We start from the raw sequence: 21422 nt of genomic DNA on the forward strand, positions 1-21422 counted from the left end.
TTTCTCTTTCTTTTTATCACGTATTTTCAACCATTTTGTCTGTCACACTTTTTTTTTTTTTTCTTTTCCTCATGTTTTACGACTTTAGTTGATTACTTTTCGCTAGCCGTAAGTGCACGCGATGTTTTATGTATAACGGCTGCTTTGTCACCGAGAAGAAAATATACCGAGGCGATCGTGTCATTGAAAACTTTTTTTATAAATTATATACCTTGAGTAAACGTGTAATATAATTATTATTGTCAGGTTGAAGTTTGTCTTAAGAATTATGGTTATGGTTAACTATGATCAAAGATTGTTCTCTGTGATAATATTTGATTTTAGAATATTATTTGAGCATAATTGTCGCCGCGTCCTTTTTTATACTTTATTAACCGTGATTTTCAAAATTCGCGTTAATTGAGGAATTTATTTATTGGACACCTTTTGTTTCTTTTTCTTTTTTTTGCTATTTATATACAAAATTCGATTTGCTTATGGTATCTGGAAAATTTTATTCGATACCGTACATATACAAAAACAATAATCACAAGTTTGAGAATTGATTATATAACGTTGATGGGAACAATTTTTTTTTTTTTGTTTCGAGTTTCGAGCGAAATATAACGAGTGTTCTTTGATAGATTGCAGAAATTCTCGGCGATTGGATTTTCCGTACAAAGGCGTAAGGACGAAAAAAAAAAAAATAACGAACAACAGAGTGAGAATATAAATCAGTCGTCTCGACAAAGGTTTGCGTAAATATGCGTTTGAACGGAATAGAAATTCTAACGAATGCAAATCACTCTGCGTTCACACCTGCGCATGTAATTAATTAGTCATGATTACCAGAGAGGAAAATTTTACTTCAGTATGATCAATTCTAATGATTTTAAACTTCTACGTACTTTCGCTCCGACGATACTTTTTTTAATTTTTAATCGGTATTTCTTAGCGCATCGGATACAGAGCCAGGTCAAAAAAGTTCCTCAAACGAAATTGTAACGGAAGAAGAGTCCGCGAAATCTCACCGATGGTTATCTAGTTACATACAGGTATCTAGTAACGTGACTAAAAGTTGTCGCGATAGAGTGTGAAAAAAAGTTGAGACACTGAATTTTAACTGCGAACATCTCGTTGTAACTAGACAACGTCAGAGAGAAGTCTCATTATTTTACCAATTTTTCTACATTTCAAACTTTTGCTTGGTCGTATTTCTCTTTGTCGTCTAGTAATACCTTCTTTTTTAAATCCCTGTTATCGAGGCAAAATTTTTTCTTGCGAAAAAGAGAAAAACAAGATAACAACACGATTAGACGTTGTTAGAATTTACATAACTCGAGTGGCACGTTAATAATTCGCAGGTAAATTCTCTAGCTTTAACTGCGTTCCGTGTAACTATACTGTAAACATAACCATATCGGGGACGAAGAATTTAGCTTAACCGTTAAATTGCATCTTTTTGCCCGCGTGACTCGGATGCGTCTAAAACTTACATGTAACATAAGTACGTGTAATAATTTACAACAACGTTGCGATAATTGTCAGCTCTTAATTATTATACTCGCTACGTTTCGCAGTCTCAGCTTTTTCTCATACCGTGCAGATTTATTCTCACGTCGCGTCGTCGACCCGACGAAATTTCGAATCCCTGCTTCTTGTGTAACAATAATAGTAATCGTAATAACCGTTGATAGATTCGCTTTGAAACAAGACAATTTTCATTCCATACAATTACAAATATTCAAAATATTCTTCCAATCTAAGTACGTTTACACCATACAGACAAATTGGTGACAAAACTTTTTCCGTGAAGATAAAAGTTGTTGGAAAAACAAAAAAAAAAAAAAATAGCCATAAACTTCGCTCTGTAGCGTCAAAGGCGCCGAACCTCATTTTCTACCGCATATAATTATTATACGTCAGGAAAGTATGCTGGTATAATGTATAATATACAAGGTATGAGTGACGGAGAAATAACGCGAGGTTTTCATCGTCATAAACAGCGTTTGGATGTACCTCGTTTCAGGCTAGGATTGCATAAACGTTACTTGTGTGTAATAATAACAAATATTAAAGTTGAATCGCTCATTGCAGTTTGCGAACTTTGTTTTTTTTTTATATTTTGAGGTAATATTAGGATAGAAAGTAAAAGAAATATTGAGGAAATTTTGACATGGATGTTTTCGCATTTGAACAGTTAATGAAATTTTTTTTTTTTTTTTTTTAGCAATACGACGAAACTTGTGAATTAACAAGGGTCGGGGTCGGAGTTCGGAATTTGAAAAGTTCCGAAAACGCCTAGTTACGAATTATTCAGTGGCGAAACTTGAAGTAAGGAAATCAAACTTCGAAGAAACAACAAAGGTCGGAAAGCCGATTGGCTCAAAGTTCCGGTAGATTAAAATTCGGAAAAATAAAGTTTCGATAGAGTGGAATTTCGATAATTAAAATATACTCGTACAGCGTAATTTCTTTCTTTCAGCATTTTCTCATTTCGGAATTTTGACCCTCGAGTTTCGGACATCTCGAAAATTTGATGTTTCGTCAAATAAAATAAAAAAAAAAAAAAAAACATTTGGAATCCGGCGTTTGCCGAACTTTTCAAATTCGGAATCTCAACCACTTCCCGTCAGCGATTTCATAAATATTGATAAAATTTTGGAAAAAAAGAAACAAACAAACAAATATTGACAGCGATATATCAACGGCGTTTTTCCCAGATTATTCGTAGATATAGAATATGCGTTATATTTTACATCGTGTACCATAATTACGCAGGTTGCAGGCGGTCTATTTTTCATGTCACTTTATATTCCGATCGGGGAACGTTCGTTATTTATAAAACCGAGCAGCGAACAACGCGACACCTTTGTCCTGCTAAATCGGGGTAATATTTTTCACCCTTCGCCACTTGATCCATGGGCAAAACGTTCGTTTCTCTCTTTTTCCTCCTAATTACGTTGTTACATGCAGGCATGACGTTGCGCAATATGCATTCCGGCAAAGTTCGCGATATTGAACGTCAGGAAAACGAAATTTATTGTAAGATGAAGAAGTAAAATATATACAATGCATAAAACAGCGTCGTGACTTGAACCGATGGAGAGAAAAATTTACGCCGATTAAAAAATTATCTTATAATTTTTCCTATCACTCTGGAGCCGAATGAAAGTTATAAATTGTTACGCGTAAAAAGAAGTTTGAGGTAAAAATAAAAAAAGAAACAATCTGAACAATCGTTTCTACTGACGTTATTAATTAATTTTTTTTTTTTTTTTGTATTATTAATTAATCTGGTACCGACCTGTTAATTCGTAACACATGTCATGGAAGGACTTTGAAAGAAATCCGGCGATGAAGGAATTTCTATTCATTTTTTACACAAAAATAATGCCAATTTATCGGTGAAATTTTATAATTATGTTATACTGGTGAAATTCGTTCCTACGTTGAGACTTGAATTTTTGATTATTTCATACATCTGCAGATGAAAAACGCTAGAGATAAGAAGAACGTTTCTTTGATGTGCGCAAAAAAATATACGGATTGAAAAAGATAATGAAATTAGCTGATTTGATTTGGAGAAGCTAGAACTGAGTCGAGAAATACAAATAAATTCATATAAAAGAAAAAAAAAAAAAAAAATTAACAACCGAGGGTGTAGAAAATATGTAATCGAAAAGATTCGTACTCTGCATCATGTGTAATGCTAAAAGATAGAAAAAAAAGAACACCATTCGGATCGAAAATAAATAATATAGTCGACAAATTTATTACGGTACGTACACTGAGAGAAATTTTTATTTCCGGTTACCGCTCGGTCCTTAAATATTTTCATTTTTTACCACAATCGAAAATTACAGTTCTAGGTACAAAATGAAAATTAGTTTTCTAGCCGTTAGCGGAAAGTCTGGTATCCGTTGCTATTCTTTCCCGTTACGATCGCTGTTGCTATATTTTCTTGCAACTGTTGCGAAAATTTTACGCTCGTGCAACGATAAATAAATTGACGTTAAAGCCTTGTTTGACTAAAAAAGTTTTTCGTAATTCCAACAATATTCGAACAGTTTTTTCAACGATACCTGTTTTACTCAATTTTTCCAATTACTGTAACGAATGAAATTTTTCTCAGCGTAGAAAATGTTTCTAACAATGATTTCGCGGTGTGTTTGAAAACAAAAAGAAAAAAAAAGAAAACAAATTCGTATCGGCAGATTGGAAATCGGAACAAAAATAAAATCAAATCTACACCTTGTCGTTCAGAATTAAACAGTTAAACCTACTTAATTAAAACCTTTGATCGTGTCGGTAGGTGATTACGTAATCTTTCAACAACCCAGATCTACGGCCGACATAAAACGTCTTTCGAAGGATACAGTGAGAAGAAATAAGTGAAAGAAAAATCGGTGAAAAAACATGAGAAAACAAATAGAATCTATACATATACATCGACACGTATGTACGCGTGTGTGCAAACGCGCATGTACTAAAATAGAGTGGCGGTAGTGAGAAACGGCCAGGGGCGTAACTATGCTGGGTCAACCGGGGCACCGAGACAGAGGGTAAAAAATGACGTCGTAATATTTGATTCGGATTTGTAATCGCGATGCTTCGCTCTTTTGTATTCGAACTGTCTTCAGACGCGTTCCGCAAGGTTTGATTATTAATTATAGTTCGTTGATTTGCCACCAGATTCCGCCAAATTGCGCTTCTGATATTTTCCATTTCAAATGTTTGTTGCAATTTAATATCGTAACTGTATTAATACAGTTACATCGACTGCTTAGTCAAATATGTAAAATATCTTCTTTGGATAAATTGTAATTTTAGCTTACAGTGTGTGGAATCCGTGAATCTAACGGTTTCTGTTTTATTTAAAAAAAAAAAAATAAAAATTTATGGAGCGATGAAGGGTAGGCTACAGAAAAATATTTTTCATTATTCAACCCGGGGGGCCCAATTTGCGTCCTTGCCTCGGGGCCCTTAAATCCCTAGTCACGCTCCTGGAAGCGGTTCGGCTGTAACCTAATTTTATCTTAAATGTATACTTGCGATATGGCACGTGGTGTGTATTCTACTTTAGGAAGGTCGCTCTTGACGGGTTTTTTTTTTTTTTTTTTTTTTTTTTTATCGTCTTCTCTCTACGAAGATTGAAACTGAAGAAAAGAGGGAAAGGCGATGCAGGATAAAAATATATCGAAATAATGAAAATAGTGAACAAGTGTAATCGATTACGTTCATTGTGTTATCTCATTCTAGCCGCTCTCCGATTATTCTCAATTTTTGCCCGGTATGCGAATTCCGGCGATAACGTTAATTGATCGTTAATATAAGGCTATTTTTAAACCGAGGACGATGACTCTCGATGAAATTCAAGTCAGATTTGTATGATCGACGCCTGCGAATCTACGCAGTCAGGATCGAAAACCCCAAAAGATGGTTTACTTTTTTTTGGGTAATTAATCGTTTTTAGAATCGAATATGATAAACAAATATTTCAAAACATTACTTAGACACGAGATTTGTTTGAATCTAAAAACAAGCATCGCTAGAATCGTACTAGTAAATTATTTTAGAACGAATATCGTTACGGTAATGTTTAAACAGTGTTGAAATTACAATAAAATGTGATTCAAGGCAATTATTTAAATACTTGGTACGATCGTGTATAGTAAATTCTCTTGCTGTCGAAACAATAATCCGTTTTTTTTTTTTTTTTTTTTTTTTCTTCAACGTTACTTTTGCAATCTTTTTTCCCAAATAACATCGGAAATTATGACAACATCGATCGTACGATTAAAAGAACGTCGAGAGCGTGTAACTAGATTTTTCAGTAACGTCGAATAATGAAAATATTTCCGAAGTGTACGGCAAAAATAACGAAAAAAAAGGAATAAATAAATAAATAAATAAATAAATAATAAATAACGAGAATTTTCAATCTTTGACTGATTATTCTGACCCAACGTTTCTCATTGGAATTCCGACGATAAATTCACGCAACTTCGTGTCTCATCAGCCTCGGGCAAAACAGCCAGGTGTTGAAAGTAAGGGAGGAACTCCGAGGGAATTACAAACCGGCAATCGTTAGTCTCTCCGTGGTTCCAAGTCTCGTAGCAATTCGCAGCGACCTTGACCAGTAATCAGTGGCATCGCATTCGACAGACACTCGATGAATTATTCATAGAGCGGATTGTCAATGACATCGATTTACAAGATAGACGCACTCATTGGCCGGGTATCGTCTATAGGTAATAGTCGGTACGAAAAACGATGTCGCAGACGTTGAGCAACTTGTTTCTACTACCATTGGAAATGTTTTCGTGGTTAGTTTTCACTAGGAATTAACAAAAATACAATCTGTGATTAAATTTTTTCGATTTAATTACAGATTTCTTAATCATATCGATAAAATAGTGTATCGTTTTTTTCTTACGACCTCATTTTGAACGAATGAATCATATTATCGATCATCACTCGACTGTTCTTTCAACCATTCGTCAGATCGAGAGTAACTGTTATATCTACGGATTTACCGTGCAGAATCAATGTAAATTGTTTACTTTATTCAATTACCGCGTATTGATTCGATCTCACAACGTGAAATTGTCATAATTATTCGATTTTTATACATATATATTAGGGTGAGCCAAAGAAACTAATCTAACGAATCAAACATTTTTAACTCAATTTTAAAAGGTGTCGCTGGCCATTTGAAATGTCCCATTTAAATGACAAGCAAAACAAATTTTTTTTTCATTAAAAATGCTATAACTTTTGAACCGTTTGAGATTAAAAAAATTTCAAGGCATATTCTTACAGGGCATTAAATTCTCTAAGAAAAGACCCTCGAGCTGATTTTCTAGACTTGAAAATTCGCATACTTAGGGTCCGTGAAAGTCGAAGAAAAGCAGAAATATGCAGTTTTAGGAATCTACGATTGAAAATCTCCGTACTAAATGAAAAAACTTGAACTAAAATGAAACAAGGTGTGTGAAGGATGTTGTTTATAAACTAGATTCGTCAAAGTAGTAGAGTTTTAACTCATTTATTTCTTTTTTATCGCACTTTTAAACATTAATATTCTTTTTAATTGTTGATAAAACTTTGTTCAAATCAAAAATCAACTCCAGGATCTTTTTTTAGAGAATTTAATGACCCGCAAGAATATGCTTGGAAATTTTTTTTATTTCAAACGGTTCAACACTTACAACATTTTTAATGAAAGAAATTTTATTTCGCGTGTTATTTAAATGGGAAATTTCAAATGGCCAGCGACACCTTTTGAAATTGAGCTAAAAAATTTTCCGAACTTGAGAATTTTTTTTTCAATAAATAGGTCCTTTCAAGACCATAGATTCGATAGGTTAGTTTTTTTTTTGTCTCACCCTAATATATATATATATATATATATATTTCAATCGAAATAATTACCTAAACAAATGCACGATGGTTTCATATAATTAATTATTACCAAGAACGGCATAAATTTTTCACCAGGTTCCCTGATTTCATGTATTCGGTGAACTTGTAGACGAAACTAAAATCGTGCTTCATAAGTTCCTCGTATAATACATATATATATATGTGTGTACATATCACCTACGCCTACATAGAGAGAAAATACGCGATGAAAGGAAAGGTGGCGATGGGGTTTCGTCGAGATGGTGAAAAAAGTTCGTTCAGCCCTGCATCATTTCCTGGTCTATTCACCGATATATTTTGACTCGACGCACACTCGGACAGCCATCATCTACAGCCTTATATGAGTTTCTCATCCGCCGCGGTGTCGCTTCTGAAGGGAAGGAAAGGGTTGACTAGACGATAGCTGAGAGTTGGGAAGATGATATTATCGAGGGATGTTCTCCCATTTCTGGAATCACTCGGCGAGCCGCTCAATCTTGACTAACGCTGAACGATTGATCGATTAATCTTAGAGCTCGGCCGGTAAATTGCTTTTACCGGTAATCGGTTAGTCAGGAAAAAAAAAACAAAAAAAAAAACAAAAAACGGCTGATTATTCGATCGGGTTATAGGAAAAAACGAATGGCAATCAGAAGTACCGATTAACAATAAGCGGAAAAACGATGAATGGACGAATCGAGCGATTGAAGAACGATTAATCGTAGATTGTATAATATACGGGGCATTCCACGTGGTATAGATCTAGATCGGATGTTTAGACATTAGATGTGCCAGAAAGTTTTTACCCGAAGGTACTAGCGGAAAAACGCAGTCCCGTTTGTCGGTGAAAATTTATTTAACAACCCCTCTCTGATTCTAAGATATGATTTCATTTATTTCCGAGTTATCGATTTTCTGTAAAATTTGGTACAAATATTTGAGTCCTTGTCGAAAATGGAGTTTTCATTTCGTATGGGAAATGAAAAAAACTAACGGAAAGATTTTTGGTGTCATTGAACGGTCGGAATACCAAAGAGCGGTAAAGTAAAATGCAATTTCGTTTGTCCCTTCAGCGATGAAAATTATTCGAACGTTTTAAAAAACGTTAAAAAATTCTTCTTCAACTCAACCGTATTTGTTACATCGTTTGAAAAAAAAAAAAAAAAAAAAATAATGCATGTAAAAGTTATTGCGAGAGACAATAAGCGTGTTTTCAAGTTTATTATCAACACCGTGATTGTACGAGAAAAATATAATACTGATTAGCTTATAATACGCTGTGCGTTTTCTCAGCTTCGTTACATGCGTAAAAAATTTAAAAATAACCAAGTAAGTTGAATGAAAAAAAAAAAAAAAAAAAATCGAAATAATAAGCCGGTCCCATGCCGTGCGTATAACTTGTTTGTTTTTTCCTCTTTCTCGTTTTCCGTCGACATTTGTCACAAATATATTCGAACGCGTCGAGAATCGTTGTATTTTCATTATCCAGAGGTTTTAACGACGAGGCGTTTGTAAACTTTGCACGTATGTTCAGGTGCGGGTTTTAAACGAGATGGGAAAAAAAGAATGTGCAATAAGACGAAATGGAAAGAGAAAAATAAAACAAAGAGATCGGCTTACAACAACGCGTGACGTCACTCATCCATTATTCCATTACGTCATATTAAATGAACCGACTCTGATGGAATATTTAGTTGATTATTATAACCCTGATGATTATTTTGTTGAAGAAAGAACTGAGATTATAGTCTTAATGCGATACAATCCGCTTCCGTATGACAAATTTATACGAGATTTTGTTCTCTTTTTAATAGTTATGAAAAAATCGCACACCGTAAGTAATTCAATTCTTTTTCACCGACGGTTATAGGCGAAGAAAATTGCAGTGTAAGCGACAGAAATAAACTTAAATATTGTCGCAATCTTAAGAAAAGAGGATGCAACTAAATTAGTCATCATCATCATCATCGTCGTCGTCGTCACGATCGTAATAATTGTCAAGATTACATTTTCTCGTTATTGCAATAAATATATATTTCTCGGTAATAGCAAGATAACGACGTGTAACGAATAGTCAAAAACTGTACAGTGAACAGTTTCATTTTTTATTTATCGTTGTACGCATCGCTTGAATTTAATTACCTGAAAATAGTAATGTTTTTTTTTTTTTTTTTTCTTTTTCATCGGTCGATTTTACACGCAGAAGGCTAATTGTTATTCATTCATCATTCAACGTCAGCAAATATCAAAAAAATTATGAAAATTTCGTCTCACCCTATTGTCATCGTTCTTCACACTCGTCCGCGGATCCGGTAAATCACGAGCAGCACATTCGTCCGCGATGTGATCGAGCCGATTTGATCTGTAATGGACCTGTGATGAGAGAAAAGAAAAATTCATCTAAAATTGAAATGCTTTTTCCAGTCGTTAACATCGTCCGAACGATCCTACTTTTTTCTTTTTTCTTTTTTTCCTCTTTACTTCGCATAAGATTTAATTTTTGGACAGTAAGAGGAATATGTATATATAATATATCTGTTGTGTTTTTTGGAAAAATTAATTTTTTTGCGTCGTTATAGCATGGTGATTATGTTTTCAATTCATAAAAATTGTTAAATCGGTTGTCTTCGATTTGATTTTGTTGTAGAATTTTTTTACAATTTTCGTTGCACAAAATTTTATTATTTCTTCCGACCCACGATGCAAGAATTAATAAATTAGGGACGTTATAGATAAAAAGATATTATATATATATATCCATTGAACGTGATAATTCGTACGAAAAATCCGTCTTCTTTTTTCTCTTCGAAGAATTTCTTTTGCTTTCTTTTTCTCCACGTAACTGTAATTAAAATTTTAAAACTAACTAAAAAAAAAAAAAAAAAAAAAAACCAATTACTTCCATGTTCCGAATATGGCCTTGAATATTACTTAATTACTCATCAATTAGCTCAGACCTTTTCACTGGAATTTGATTGAATTTTTGAAAAACCTTACATGCCTTGCCTAAATTACACATGCTTTACATAAAATTGCGCATCGGCGCAAGCAAGTTTTTGGACCGCGCCTACGCGAAGAACGAGTCTCTTAACTTATACACACATTCTATCCGTCTATAAATAAAAAACCCGCAGTCCTATACGTGCAGACTGCGCATTTTTCGGATGATTGAAAACTGTAGACGGATATGCAGGAACCACATTTCCTCCGTATATCTAAACAGCCATGGAAGGTAGCATTATGTATACATGTATTTGTTTGCACGGACCAATCTATTCCATGCTTATTCTGTGTTTTCCTTCTCGTAATTTTTCACCCGGACGAAAATTCTACCATCGGATCTATAAATATACTTTAGTATATTTCGACAGAAATTTTTCACCACGATTTTTTTGCCAAGGATTGTTACTATTTATTGATTTTATTACGAGAAAATTCTACCGTCGGATCTGTAAATATACTTTAGTATATTTCGACAGAAATTTTTCACCGCGATTTTTTTTTGCCAAGGATTGATGCTATTTATTGATTTTATTACGAGACAGTCGCACGTCGGTTATTCGTCAAATTATTACCTTCTTGAGCTGGGAAGATTTCTTTAAACGTAAAATTAATTGATATATTCGAATTCTAAGCAAAAGCATGGATATTGATGATTCGGTTCAAAATCTGGTAGATTCGTTCGATTTTATTCTAACGTGAATCATCTTATTCGGAAAAACATTTTCTACGAATTTCAGAGGCAAGTCAAGTTCAAGTCAAGTCAGAAGATTAGCTCATTTTATTCGGAAAACTATTTTTTGCGAATTCGTTTCAAAGTCGAGTCGAGTTCAAGTCAAGTTAGAAGATTAGCTCATTTTATTCGGCAAACTATTTTCTGACATCCTAGAAAATAGTTTTCTGAACAAAATGAACCATCGTCGATTGAAATCGAACAAATAAACTAGATTTTCAACAATTTCACAGCAATATGATAAAAAAAAAATCGTTATTGAAACTCTTCTTTACGATATCAATATTTTTGTTTGTCAATTCTATTCAAAATACACCGTATAATCGAATTGACATTCAAATATTAATATTCGTGTCACCAACCTTTTTGAAGCAATAACAAAATCGAGTGAAAAATTTTTATCTTCTAACATTTCTATTTCAACTATCGTAGCTTTTGGAATATTATTCGGTGACAAGTATACCCTCGTAAAATAAATTTCAGAGGTAATTTTTTGCACCGTCTAATTGTCACGCGCCATGTGTAAGTGTTACATGTATAAATATACTTAAACGTTGCAAAAACAACAGTAAAAAAAGGCTAAGGACGAACTCCAGAGGTAAATGAATGTAATCTGAAAGTTCGATTAGATACGACCTTGAAAATATTCACCTGTCAGATATCGTAAAAATTGGCTGCTAATCTGGTTTTTGACGTTTCTATCGTTAACGATTTTTATTCATTCATTCGTTTATTTCCTTTCGACGCGCGGAGCGATTCGAATTCAATTTACTGAAATAACAAAATTTTTATACTCATTTACTCTGAAAAGTAACGAAATAAAATTAAAATAATTCAAAAACACGCGTACTTGCAAATATATATATAAATATATATATAAAAAAAAAAATATATATGTCGTAAAAATGTGGAAAATTTTCTAACGAAAAACTAAGGGCAAGAAAGAATAATAATAAATAGATGAAAAAATACGATTCGCTCGAAATGAATAAATAACAAAAACTGCTTTTCTCTCTCTTTGTCATTGCATATTTTACATATACGTATAAAAAATAAAATAACGATTGTTTCGCGCTGTATTAATATTAAAACTGCTTTACGGCAAAGAATTCCTCGCGCGTAAAATTTCCATGCGATAATGTATGATATCATATATCTTGGATGTCTGTTTATTGTTGTACGGAAGTTTATACAATATCTCGCTCAAGTTTCTTTTATTGTAAACAAAAATGTTTATAACGCGTGATGCGTAAACATTGTACACATGTATGTATAAAATTTTATACTTTTTTTTATCGTAATGTATCGCTTGAGAGGATATAATTAATAATTATTATAATATAATATCCAAAATTTTCTCTAAAGAAAGATAAATTTTTGGCGACCAAATTTGTCCTCACATGATTGTGTCACGCATGATTGAAAATTGGAAACAATTTGTTAGTTATCTACATCGCAGCTGCAACCTGCATTTATCTTGAACAAATTTAATAGATCACAACGTTAGAAACACTTTTAATCGTAAGCCTGGTCATAATTAACATTGGTTTGTTTAAGGATAACAATGATTCAGTAATGCTTTCGAGAAAAAAAAGTGACAATCTGTTGACGTCATTATTGAATCACGAATAATTCTCCGACTTCTTATCTGTTACGTAAATTTATATGAAAAACAAAACCAGGTCGGTTACACCTTTGAGAAATCAATGTACTCATTTTCTTTTCCCTGTCAGCGGATATAATTTGATGTAGTAAAGCAGTCAATAAATATATACAATTCTTTTCAAATCTGAGCGTAATCTCGATTTCCGATAATTGAAAAAAAAATTTTTTTCACCACTTTGAGTGCACGTAAAAAAGAATAAGGCATTATTCGTCGCTCATAGTTGTACGCATTTAATTTTCGTCATTTTCATTCATCGTGTCAAGATCTAAAATATTCTTACAAGTCTTTTTTTCTAATTATATCAACTGTTTAAGTGAAATGAAAAGGACCGAGCGGTAATCGGAATTAAAAATTTCTCTCGGTGTATTACGTTTTTTCATCGCTTATGATTCTTGATCACGACACCCTGAAGAAAACGCGATAAATAATTCCCGAAGAGTATACTCGGTGTCGAATTTGAAACCTTCGTATTTATTCAACACCGCGATAACTAATCAAGTGTCAACTGATCCTCGTGGAATTTAAATTGTTTACAGGGGTCTTCGATATTGTTTGATTTGTACAATCCTACGGGAAAAGAAGCGTCCCGTATAATCACATCGATTAGATAAAACCGAGGATAATACGATACGGGATAAAGTTATTCATCAACGTGGTATAAACATTTGTTTTCAGACGTTGAAGAAAATTTCGATTGTTTCATTTGCATACAGTTGTGTGAATTTAATCGTTGACGTGGTATTTCGAAGAAATTTTTCAAACAAAGTAACAAGTAATTTGATTTAATTACGTATGTAAATACTGTGAACAAATTTGATTTGTTTGATTCAAGCGAAATTTAACCGATTTTAATAATCCTCCCATTTGTTATGCGCAAAAAAAAAAAAATATTGATCATTTGTTAACAACGAAATTACGAAGTAATCCGATGAAATAAATATTTCACCACAATTTCTGTCAGGTTATCCGAATATTTTCTATCGTATAAAACAAATCTCATGTAAAATAAATTGCGGAATCTAAGTAAACGATTTTAAATTCTTAATCAAATTTCGCTAATTAAAATTAACTTCTAGTTTCAACTATACACACGTACCACGTGGTTTATCAGACACAGGATCCTCCGTTAATTTTTCGTTACAATACAGCATATAACCAAAAGAATATAATCGTGAACCACAAAGTTGAATCACCACTTGAATCACTTTTTTTTTTTTTTTTTTTTTAAGACGTCTGCACTTTTGACGCTATTAATTAAGATATATATATATGTAAAAAATATACAAGTCGTTATTTTTCACTGCAGATTAATTATACCGTGAAAACCTGCAACACTGAGAACTTCTTTTTCCTTTAAGAAGCGTCGAAACGTTTTTTTCTTTAGTTATCTTATCTGTGTTATTTTTTTAAAAGCACGAGCGACGCTATAAATAAAACTAATCACTGTCTCTTCGTCAAACCCACGCGAACTAACGGAAAGAGAGAAAAAAAAAAAAAAAAAAGAAACCAAACGACGAACAGGTCATCTGTTCGAGTACGATCACCGTTAAAAATTTGACGATTAAGAGCCTTTTCCTTTTTTTTCTTTTTTTTTTTTTTTTCTTCTTTAAAAGAAAAGAAACGAAGCAAGTATCGCGATCGATATCGCGATTAGGCGAATTAATCGACCGATTAAAATTTACGACCGAGTAACCGAGTGACCAATTCAATAGCCGGCCTACAGAGCCCCAACTGCGTTAGCCGCGAATATCGTCGAGAGATATACCTACTTAAACTAAAAGCCCCCCCCCCCCCTCTCCTATCTCCCAGTCTCACATGTCTAATGCACATTACACGCGTCTAATATTCGTCTGTACAATTTAATCTTCGTGTCGTCCAGATTTGAAATAATAATGGTAATAGTAACAACAACAACAATAATGATAATAATAATAATAATAATAATAATCGTTCACGTGTTGCGTAAAAATCGGAGAGTAAAATACATCTTACGCACTGAGAGAAAATTTCATTTGTTACGGTAACTAGAAAAATTGAGTAAAAAAAGGTATCGTTGAGAAAAACTGTTTGAATATCGTTGGAATTACGAAAAACGAGGTACGCGTAACAATTTTGCGCTATCGTCGATCCTTTTGCGGTTATTGCAACGAAAAATCAGTTTGTGAGGTTCTAATCTACTGTTTTAGTTAAACAAGGCTTTAACGTTAATTTATCGTTGCACGAGCGTTAAATTTTCGCAACACTCGCAAGAGAATACAGGAACAGTGATCGTGATGAGAGAGAATAGTAACGGATACTAGACTTTTCGGTAACGGCTGTAAAACTAATTTTCATTTTCTACCTAGAACTATATTTTTTTAATTGCGGTAAAAAATTAAAACAGGCAAGAACCGAGCGGTAACCGGAAGTAAAAATTTCTCTCAGTTTGGCGAAAAATCGAAGACTGGAAGCTAAATTGATGATTTTTTATTTTATTTTTTTTTCTACTTTTCTCGTTTTCACATGTATTTGCGGTTTTGCTCGCGTGGGATTTTTCATAAAGCGTCTCAGCTGTATTAATAATTCTTATTATTGTTATTATTATTTCGATTTGGAGCGGTTCAATAAAGATATAGTCAACGAATAGGAATGTCGAACCGGTCGTTGGAAAAATTAACTTGTTGATAAAAGTTTTTATAAACAAAATCAGAGACTTCGTGAAAGGAAATAAATTCGAAGCGATTTGATATGAAAAGTCGATGTATTTATTAACGTCACTCGAAAAGATTGTACACGATGAATTTTCGGCGTTTATTTTCCGTACGTCAGTGAAGTTAGAGAAAAGTTTGTTCCGAGATCGGAAATTAATCCGTACTTCCATAACTTTTGGACAAAATATCTGCCAGTTTCGTATTTCAAGTCAAGCGGAATTCTTACGATGTTTATGTAATAAATTCTTCGCTCCGTAAACGAATGCGCGGGTTTCTGTGTCTTGCGTGAAAATTCACAAAAAAGAAAAACAAAGAAAAAAAAAAGCAGACGCATTAGTATAATCTACGGATTAGGAATCACTTTAGATTTCGTAAATAGAAACGACGTCACATATCAGTCGTATTTGTATATTGTATACACATGTATGATGCTTAACCTGTATATGGGATATATTCGTGACAGTGATAATTATGACGCGAGATATTATTAATCTGCAACTATGGAATGTGGAACGGTCAGCTTCGTTGAAGATCGATTACGATCCATATCTTTCCGGTGATAAATTACATTACGTACTCGAAGATGCAAAGTTTCAAGTACTTGTCGATGATGTTTGTTGATAAGATTGAAATAGAAAAATTTGCTTTTTTTTTTTTGCTTTTTTTCTTTCTCCTCTATATTTTGACGTACGAAATACACTCGATGTTTTGAACTTTGTTTTCAATGTCACGTCGATGTTTTCAATTTTTAATAACTGTCGGTATCTGTGATGATTATTTTTCTATTACCTTCATCTCGATTGGCGCGACAATATTTTTCATTTTTTTTTTCTTTTCTTTCGGCCATATTTGTCGTATTTTTGTTTGTTTCTTTTAGCTAAAACTAATATAATAATAAAAAAATAAAGTAAATGTTTTACCCTGAATGAATAAATAATCTAACCAAAATCGTAACAAATTCAATATATTTTTTTTTTTTTATTTCTTTTTTAAAATAAGTTAAACGAACGAGAAATCTGTTATAACGTAAAATTTATTTTAAAATTGGACAGTTGAAATTCTTCAAGGAAATGAGAAAATTTTTTGTAGAAACAACGTTGCGATCTCCGAAGAGTTTTTCGATTATACGTATTATTTGATAAAAAAATATCAACAACAACTTTTTGGAGCAACATATTTGCCGTACGGTTTATATTTCTTGGGCATCGTGTTATCATAATTTTTATCCATATAGTAGACAAAATAACGAATTGTTTGATCGTTAACCTCGTTAATGATGATTGCGAAACCTAATGAAAAACACGTTACAAGCGTGTTGCAAGTGTCAACGAATACATAAAATTTAATGTGAACACTGAATTTATCATTATAATTTTACACGTATTGCCCTTCGTTTTTACCACTTCATCACAGTTCCGATTACAGCTCGTGTGCGTATCGTGTAGATGAAAAATCTTGGTCCAATTATATTATTATTAAGAGCAGAGATAAGGCGAACGTGTAAAAAATGATAAAGCGAAGATACGGTGATGCAAAAAGGGGCGAGAAAAAAAAAAAAATACCTGTAATAAAATATTTCTTTGTATACCGACAAAAAGTTATCTGCATACATGCTGTAATTGAAATTGATAGAAATTGAAAAGTCAAAAGAATATGACGAATATTTAATCGGTGTTCATGTCTTTTGTTTCTTTTTAATCATTACAATTATCTTCGTAAAATGAAATTTTGAAATCAAAGCTGGTACTTACAGTGATTTTTAAACTTGAATAATTGTATTCTTGTAATTATAAAAGATGCGCTGGCTTTTGAAGAATTCAAGTATATACTTTAAATTCAAGCGACGGGACGAATTATTCGTTACCCTTTGATTCTCGGGTTAAAGGTCGCGGAATCCTACCTTCACCTATTTCGCTCATACGCCGTTTCTCAATTACGACGCATACGTGTGGCAGGTAACGTCGTGATTGATTTGAGAGCTTGCATCGTAATAGCTCTGAACGACGATCATAGACGTCTAGTAATTCCACTAGAGGCGTAACGTAACTCATGCAACATTATGCGGCGCCTTCATGGTTCTATTGTTCGCCTCTCCTCGTCTGGGACTAGAGACGACATGGGATGGTTCTAGAACAGATCTGCCTAGACGAAAAGAATTGTTCGTTTCAATGACGAGCCGATAAAATCACTCGCGCAAGGCGACCCTTTTACATTATAAACAATCTCGCATTCCTAACCCGGTTATTCAATTCCTTTTTATCAAATGTACCGACCTTTCAGAGTTCGTATGGTTGTCTCGTATGTATTATCGTGACGTTCTTTGCCATGATTGAGGGAACGGTTTAATTGATCCGTAAAATTAAAGTCAATCTCGGTGCACTGAGAAATATTTCATTTGTTATGGTGACTAGAATAAATTCAGTAAAACAGGTATCGTTGAAAAAACTGTTTGAATATTGTTGTAATTACGAAAAACCAGGTACGCGTAACCATTTCGCGCTATCTTCGATCCTTTTTTGGTTATTACAACGCAAAATCAGTTTGTGAGGTTTACTCTACTTTTATAGTTAAACAAGGCTTTAACGTCAATTTATCGTTGCACGAGCGTTAAATTTTCGCAACCGTTGCAAGAAAATATAGCAACAGCGATCGTAATGAGAAAGAATAGTAACGGATACTAGACTTTCCGGTAACAGCTAGAAAACTAATTTTCATTTTCTACCTAGAACCATATTTTCTGATTGTGGTAATTTAAATTAAAATAGGCAAGGACCGAGCGGTAACCGGAACTGAAAATTTCTCTCAGTTTGGCGAAAAATCGAAGACTGAAAGCTAAATTACAGCAACAGCATCGCTCCTTGATATCTTGACCTATTCGCACCTTGGTGCGATGCTTGCCAACTCAAAGGCATGGTTGTTTCAAGTCTTATCTAATCTAACCGGCCAAAAATAGGCCGCAGATATTTCGTTATGATGACCTTGCTCGCGGTGGTTTAAAAATTGAAAGGCATAATCAATGGGACGTAGTGAGAAGTTGCGGGATGGAATCGCGGTCTGTGAGTGTATTTTGAAAAACCCGCCGTAACGTCAAGGATGGTTTTTGACTATTTTTATGATCGTTTGAAAACTTGTCGGTGGTGACTAGAGTCGAACGGAGGATGAATACAGCGGAATTGCTCTGGTAAGTCGTTTCGCAACTTGTCTTTTATTTTCTTACACTGAGATTCGATTCACGGTACGAGATCAGACGATGTCATCTAACCTTCTGGCGTTCTCGCTGGTATACAAACGTCGAGGACGTCGACTAAGACACGGCTCATTGTCATTTATGAGACAGCCTTATTTAGTAGTTTAGATTGCCAATCCGTAAGCTGTAATAAGTGGTGTGATCAATTTGAGAGGCTGGTAATTACCGCAGAGTTGATGATCTTATCGTCAGGCACTATTATCTAAATACGAGAAACGCGTACAGTTTGATCTGTTCCTCAAGTACTCGACTCACAGAAAAACCGCACGTACCTCTTGCATAGCGATTAAAAGTAGGTAATAGATAAAAAAAAAGTCTGACGATGAGAAACTTGGGAGAAATTGATCGTTAACGATCGTTGGTTAATTTCTTTGAATAAAAGTGAATGATTCAAGGAACCAGCAAAGATCGAACAGAATGAAAGTTAAGACACACGTCGAGACGAATTTTCGGGGTGTCTTTTTGGCAGTACATGTACAGTTATACCGGGACAATCTCTTGAAACTTGAAAATGAAACGCGCATGCGCCAAATAATTCAATCTCATTGGTCGGTGAAATCTTCCCGCGGCGATATTCTTGTCCGCGACGCAGGCGAGCCAACCTACGCAAAATGTGTACGTTTGAAGTTTCAAAGAGCGTGAGCGTTAAATTCCGACCGTTCTTTGAAGAATCGACTCTCCGACCCGACAACAAATGCTTCCCAAACCTTTCCGAGTCGCTGTCTCGATTATTTGAGATTCTAACCTCGAAAATTCGCATCAACTGCATCGCCGTCAGAAACAGTTTGACAGCTGAAAACTCGGGATGGCCAGCCTGCGCGAACGGCCGATAAAACTCGCGCATGCGCTGTTGATTTTCAAGTTTTAAGAGATTGTCTCGGTAGGTACAGTATTTCCGTAACATAGTTGTAATAAAAAATATCAGTCTTGACCTTCCCTTTTTTAATAAATATAAAAAATTGTGTAATTAGAAGTTGGTCAAACTAGTTGGAAGGCATAACGTTGCAATAGATAAGTAAATAACTGCGCTGCAACAAAAGTTGGTACGTTTTAATTATTCAGCAGTATTAGAGATTCCTATTATATTCTTCTTGGTTCTTGGAGTCTCACTAAGCTGAATCTACTGGAAATTTTGCACCGAGTAGTTTGTTCCTTAGACGTAATGAAGGAAGATAATCTTCGCGGTAGCTTGGCGGACTAGAAAAGTTTGGAAACTGGTACCGTTGAATTGCACGAAAAGTGTATGTAATATACTTAGAAAGATGTCTTTCGAACATGTACTTCAATTTCCGTTAATTTGGGTGAAGTTTATACCAATGAAGTAGTACGAAGTCCTTTGAACCGATGTCCAGTCACTTGAAGTGTCTTTTCTTTACAGTTTTTTATTGCATCCATAAATTAAAAAAAAATCACTAGAATCCAGTAACGCGAATAAACTTGAATACGGCTGAAATCTGGCGAATCTAGTCGATTTGAAAAATGTCACTAATTGGAGTAAAGAAGCATAAAATCTGCGTTGAATCGCACAGTTACCGTCATTCCATCAATTGGTTAAATTGAATAAAGCTCGAATGTCGCGTAACATGACGAATATTAGAATTGCGAACTCGAACAATAAGCGCGAAACTTCAACCAGCTACGATACTTTAACCAATGAAGTTGACGTCATAATGTTAACTACTGTAAAATCCACGAGGATTTCTACGTATTCACTGTATTCAGATGTGGCAGAGCAATCTCTCGAATAGTCTCGATCCGGTACTCGGTTCAAATACATCTTGCTGTTACAATAAAGTCGAGGGGTTATACGCAGTTAGGAGCCTGCGATTATTCAAAAATTTTTCACGAAAAGACATTACAATTTATTAATACAAAAATTTATTTACATATTGGGGTAATGTTGAACTTGATGCTGATATTGTTAAAATTTTCTGTGTATATTCTTTAATAGATGTACTTTACGAAAACGAATTCAAAAAGAAAAATCGATTTTCCAAAAATCGTAACTGCGTATAATCCCTTGTTAAAAGTTTACTCATCTCCATACCTATCATTCTCTTGAATACCATTCGTCAACAAGAGTAGACCTGTTACTATAGCAGATAATCGGACAAATATCTATCGAGTATTTTCCTCATCCATCTACTCATCTTTCTCACCTGCTTCTTTTCCTTCTTCTTTATCTTACCAATTCCGCGAAATTGTCGTCACTGTCTTAAATTGACCGGAGCATGATACTCGACTGTTTGTCCTCATCGTCGGCTCGTGCACAACACACCGACTTCATCGTATGCATATTACGTTTAATTATATTCTGTGAACTTATTCACGATACATGCGATTTATTACGCAATAAGATCTTTCCTGCAAACAGAGCACCGGTTGTTGATTCCGTTGATGGAGCTGTTTACACCGCATCTTGTTAGACGGTAAATCGGAGCATTCATGCTCCACGTATGATATACAATATACAGCTTAGCCCCGTATATTTTATCTCACTCTCAACTTAATGGTTCAACTTCAATCTCCTTCACAAATACGCTCTAACGATTCTCTGCGGTATAGAAAAACTATCGTAGGTTATAGTCATTGTACCGAGAGTTTCTTTTGAAAAGTCCTGCTGGATTCGACTCGCTTAATTTTTACTGACGAAAACAAATTCCCTAGAATCAGCCGACCGGCAAGTGACGATTAATCGTA

At 34.1% G+C, this 21422-nt stretch overlaps 2 protein-coding genes across 5 annotated transcripts in view; one reads left to right on the plus strand and one right to left on the minus strand.

The window, feature by feature from the left end:
* The window catches only part of LOC107227058, a 65842-nt gene extending 51327 nt beyond the window's left edge, over positions 1-14515 (minus strand). Inside the window, exons 1-2 of one of the 2 annotated variants that reach the window (XM_046736254.1) lie at positions 13882-14515; positions 9661-9759 (exon numbers count right to left, since the gene is read on the minus strand). In XM_046736254.1, coding sequence (XP_046592210.1) covers positions 9661-9671 — 11 coding nt within the window. In that variant the 5' untranslated portion in view covers positions 9672-9759; positions 13882-14515. The remainder of the gene's footprint in view (positions 1-9660; positions 9760-13881) is intronic. The other variant, XM_046736255.1, reaches the window with a different exon arrangement.
* Positions 1-21422, plus strand: part of LOC107227172 — a 122675-nt gene that overhangs the window by 70909 nt on the left and 30344 nt on the right. The gene's annotated exons all lie outside the window — the stretch shown is intronic.

This window comes from Neodiprion lecontei, chromosome 4 (genome assembly GCF_021901455.1).
Source record: "Neodiprion lecontei isolate iyNeoLeco1 chromosome 4, iyNeoLeco1.1, whole genome shotgun sequence".
Taxonomy (NCBI): Eukaryota; Metazoa; Arthropoda; class Insecta; order Hymenoptera; family Diprionidae; genus Neodiprion; species Neodiprion lecontei.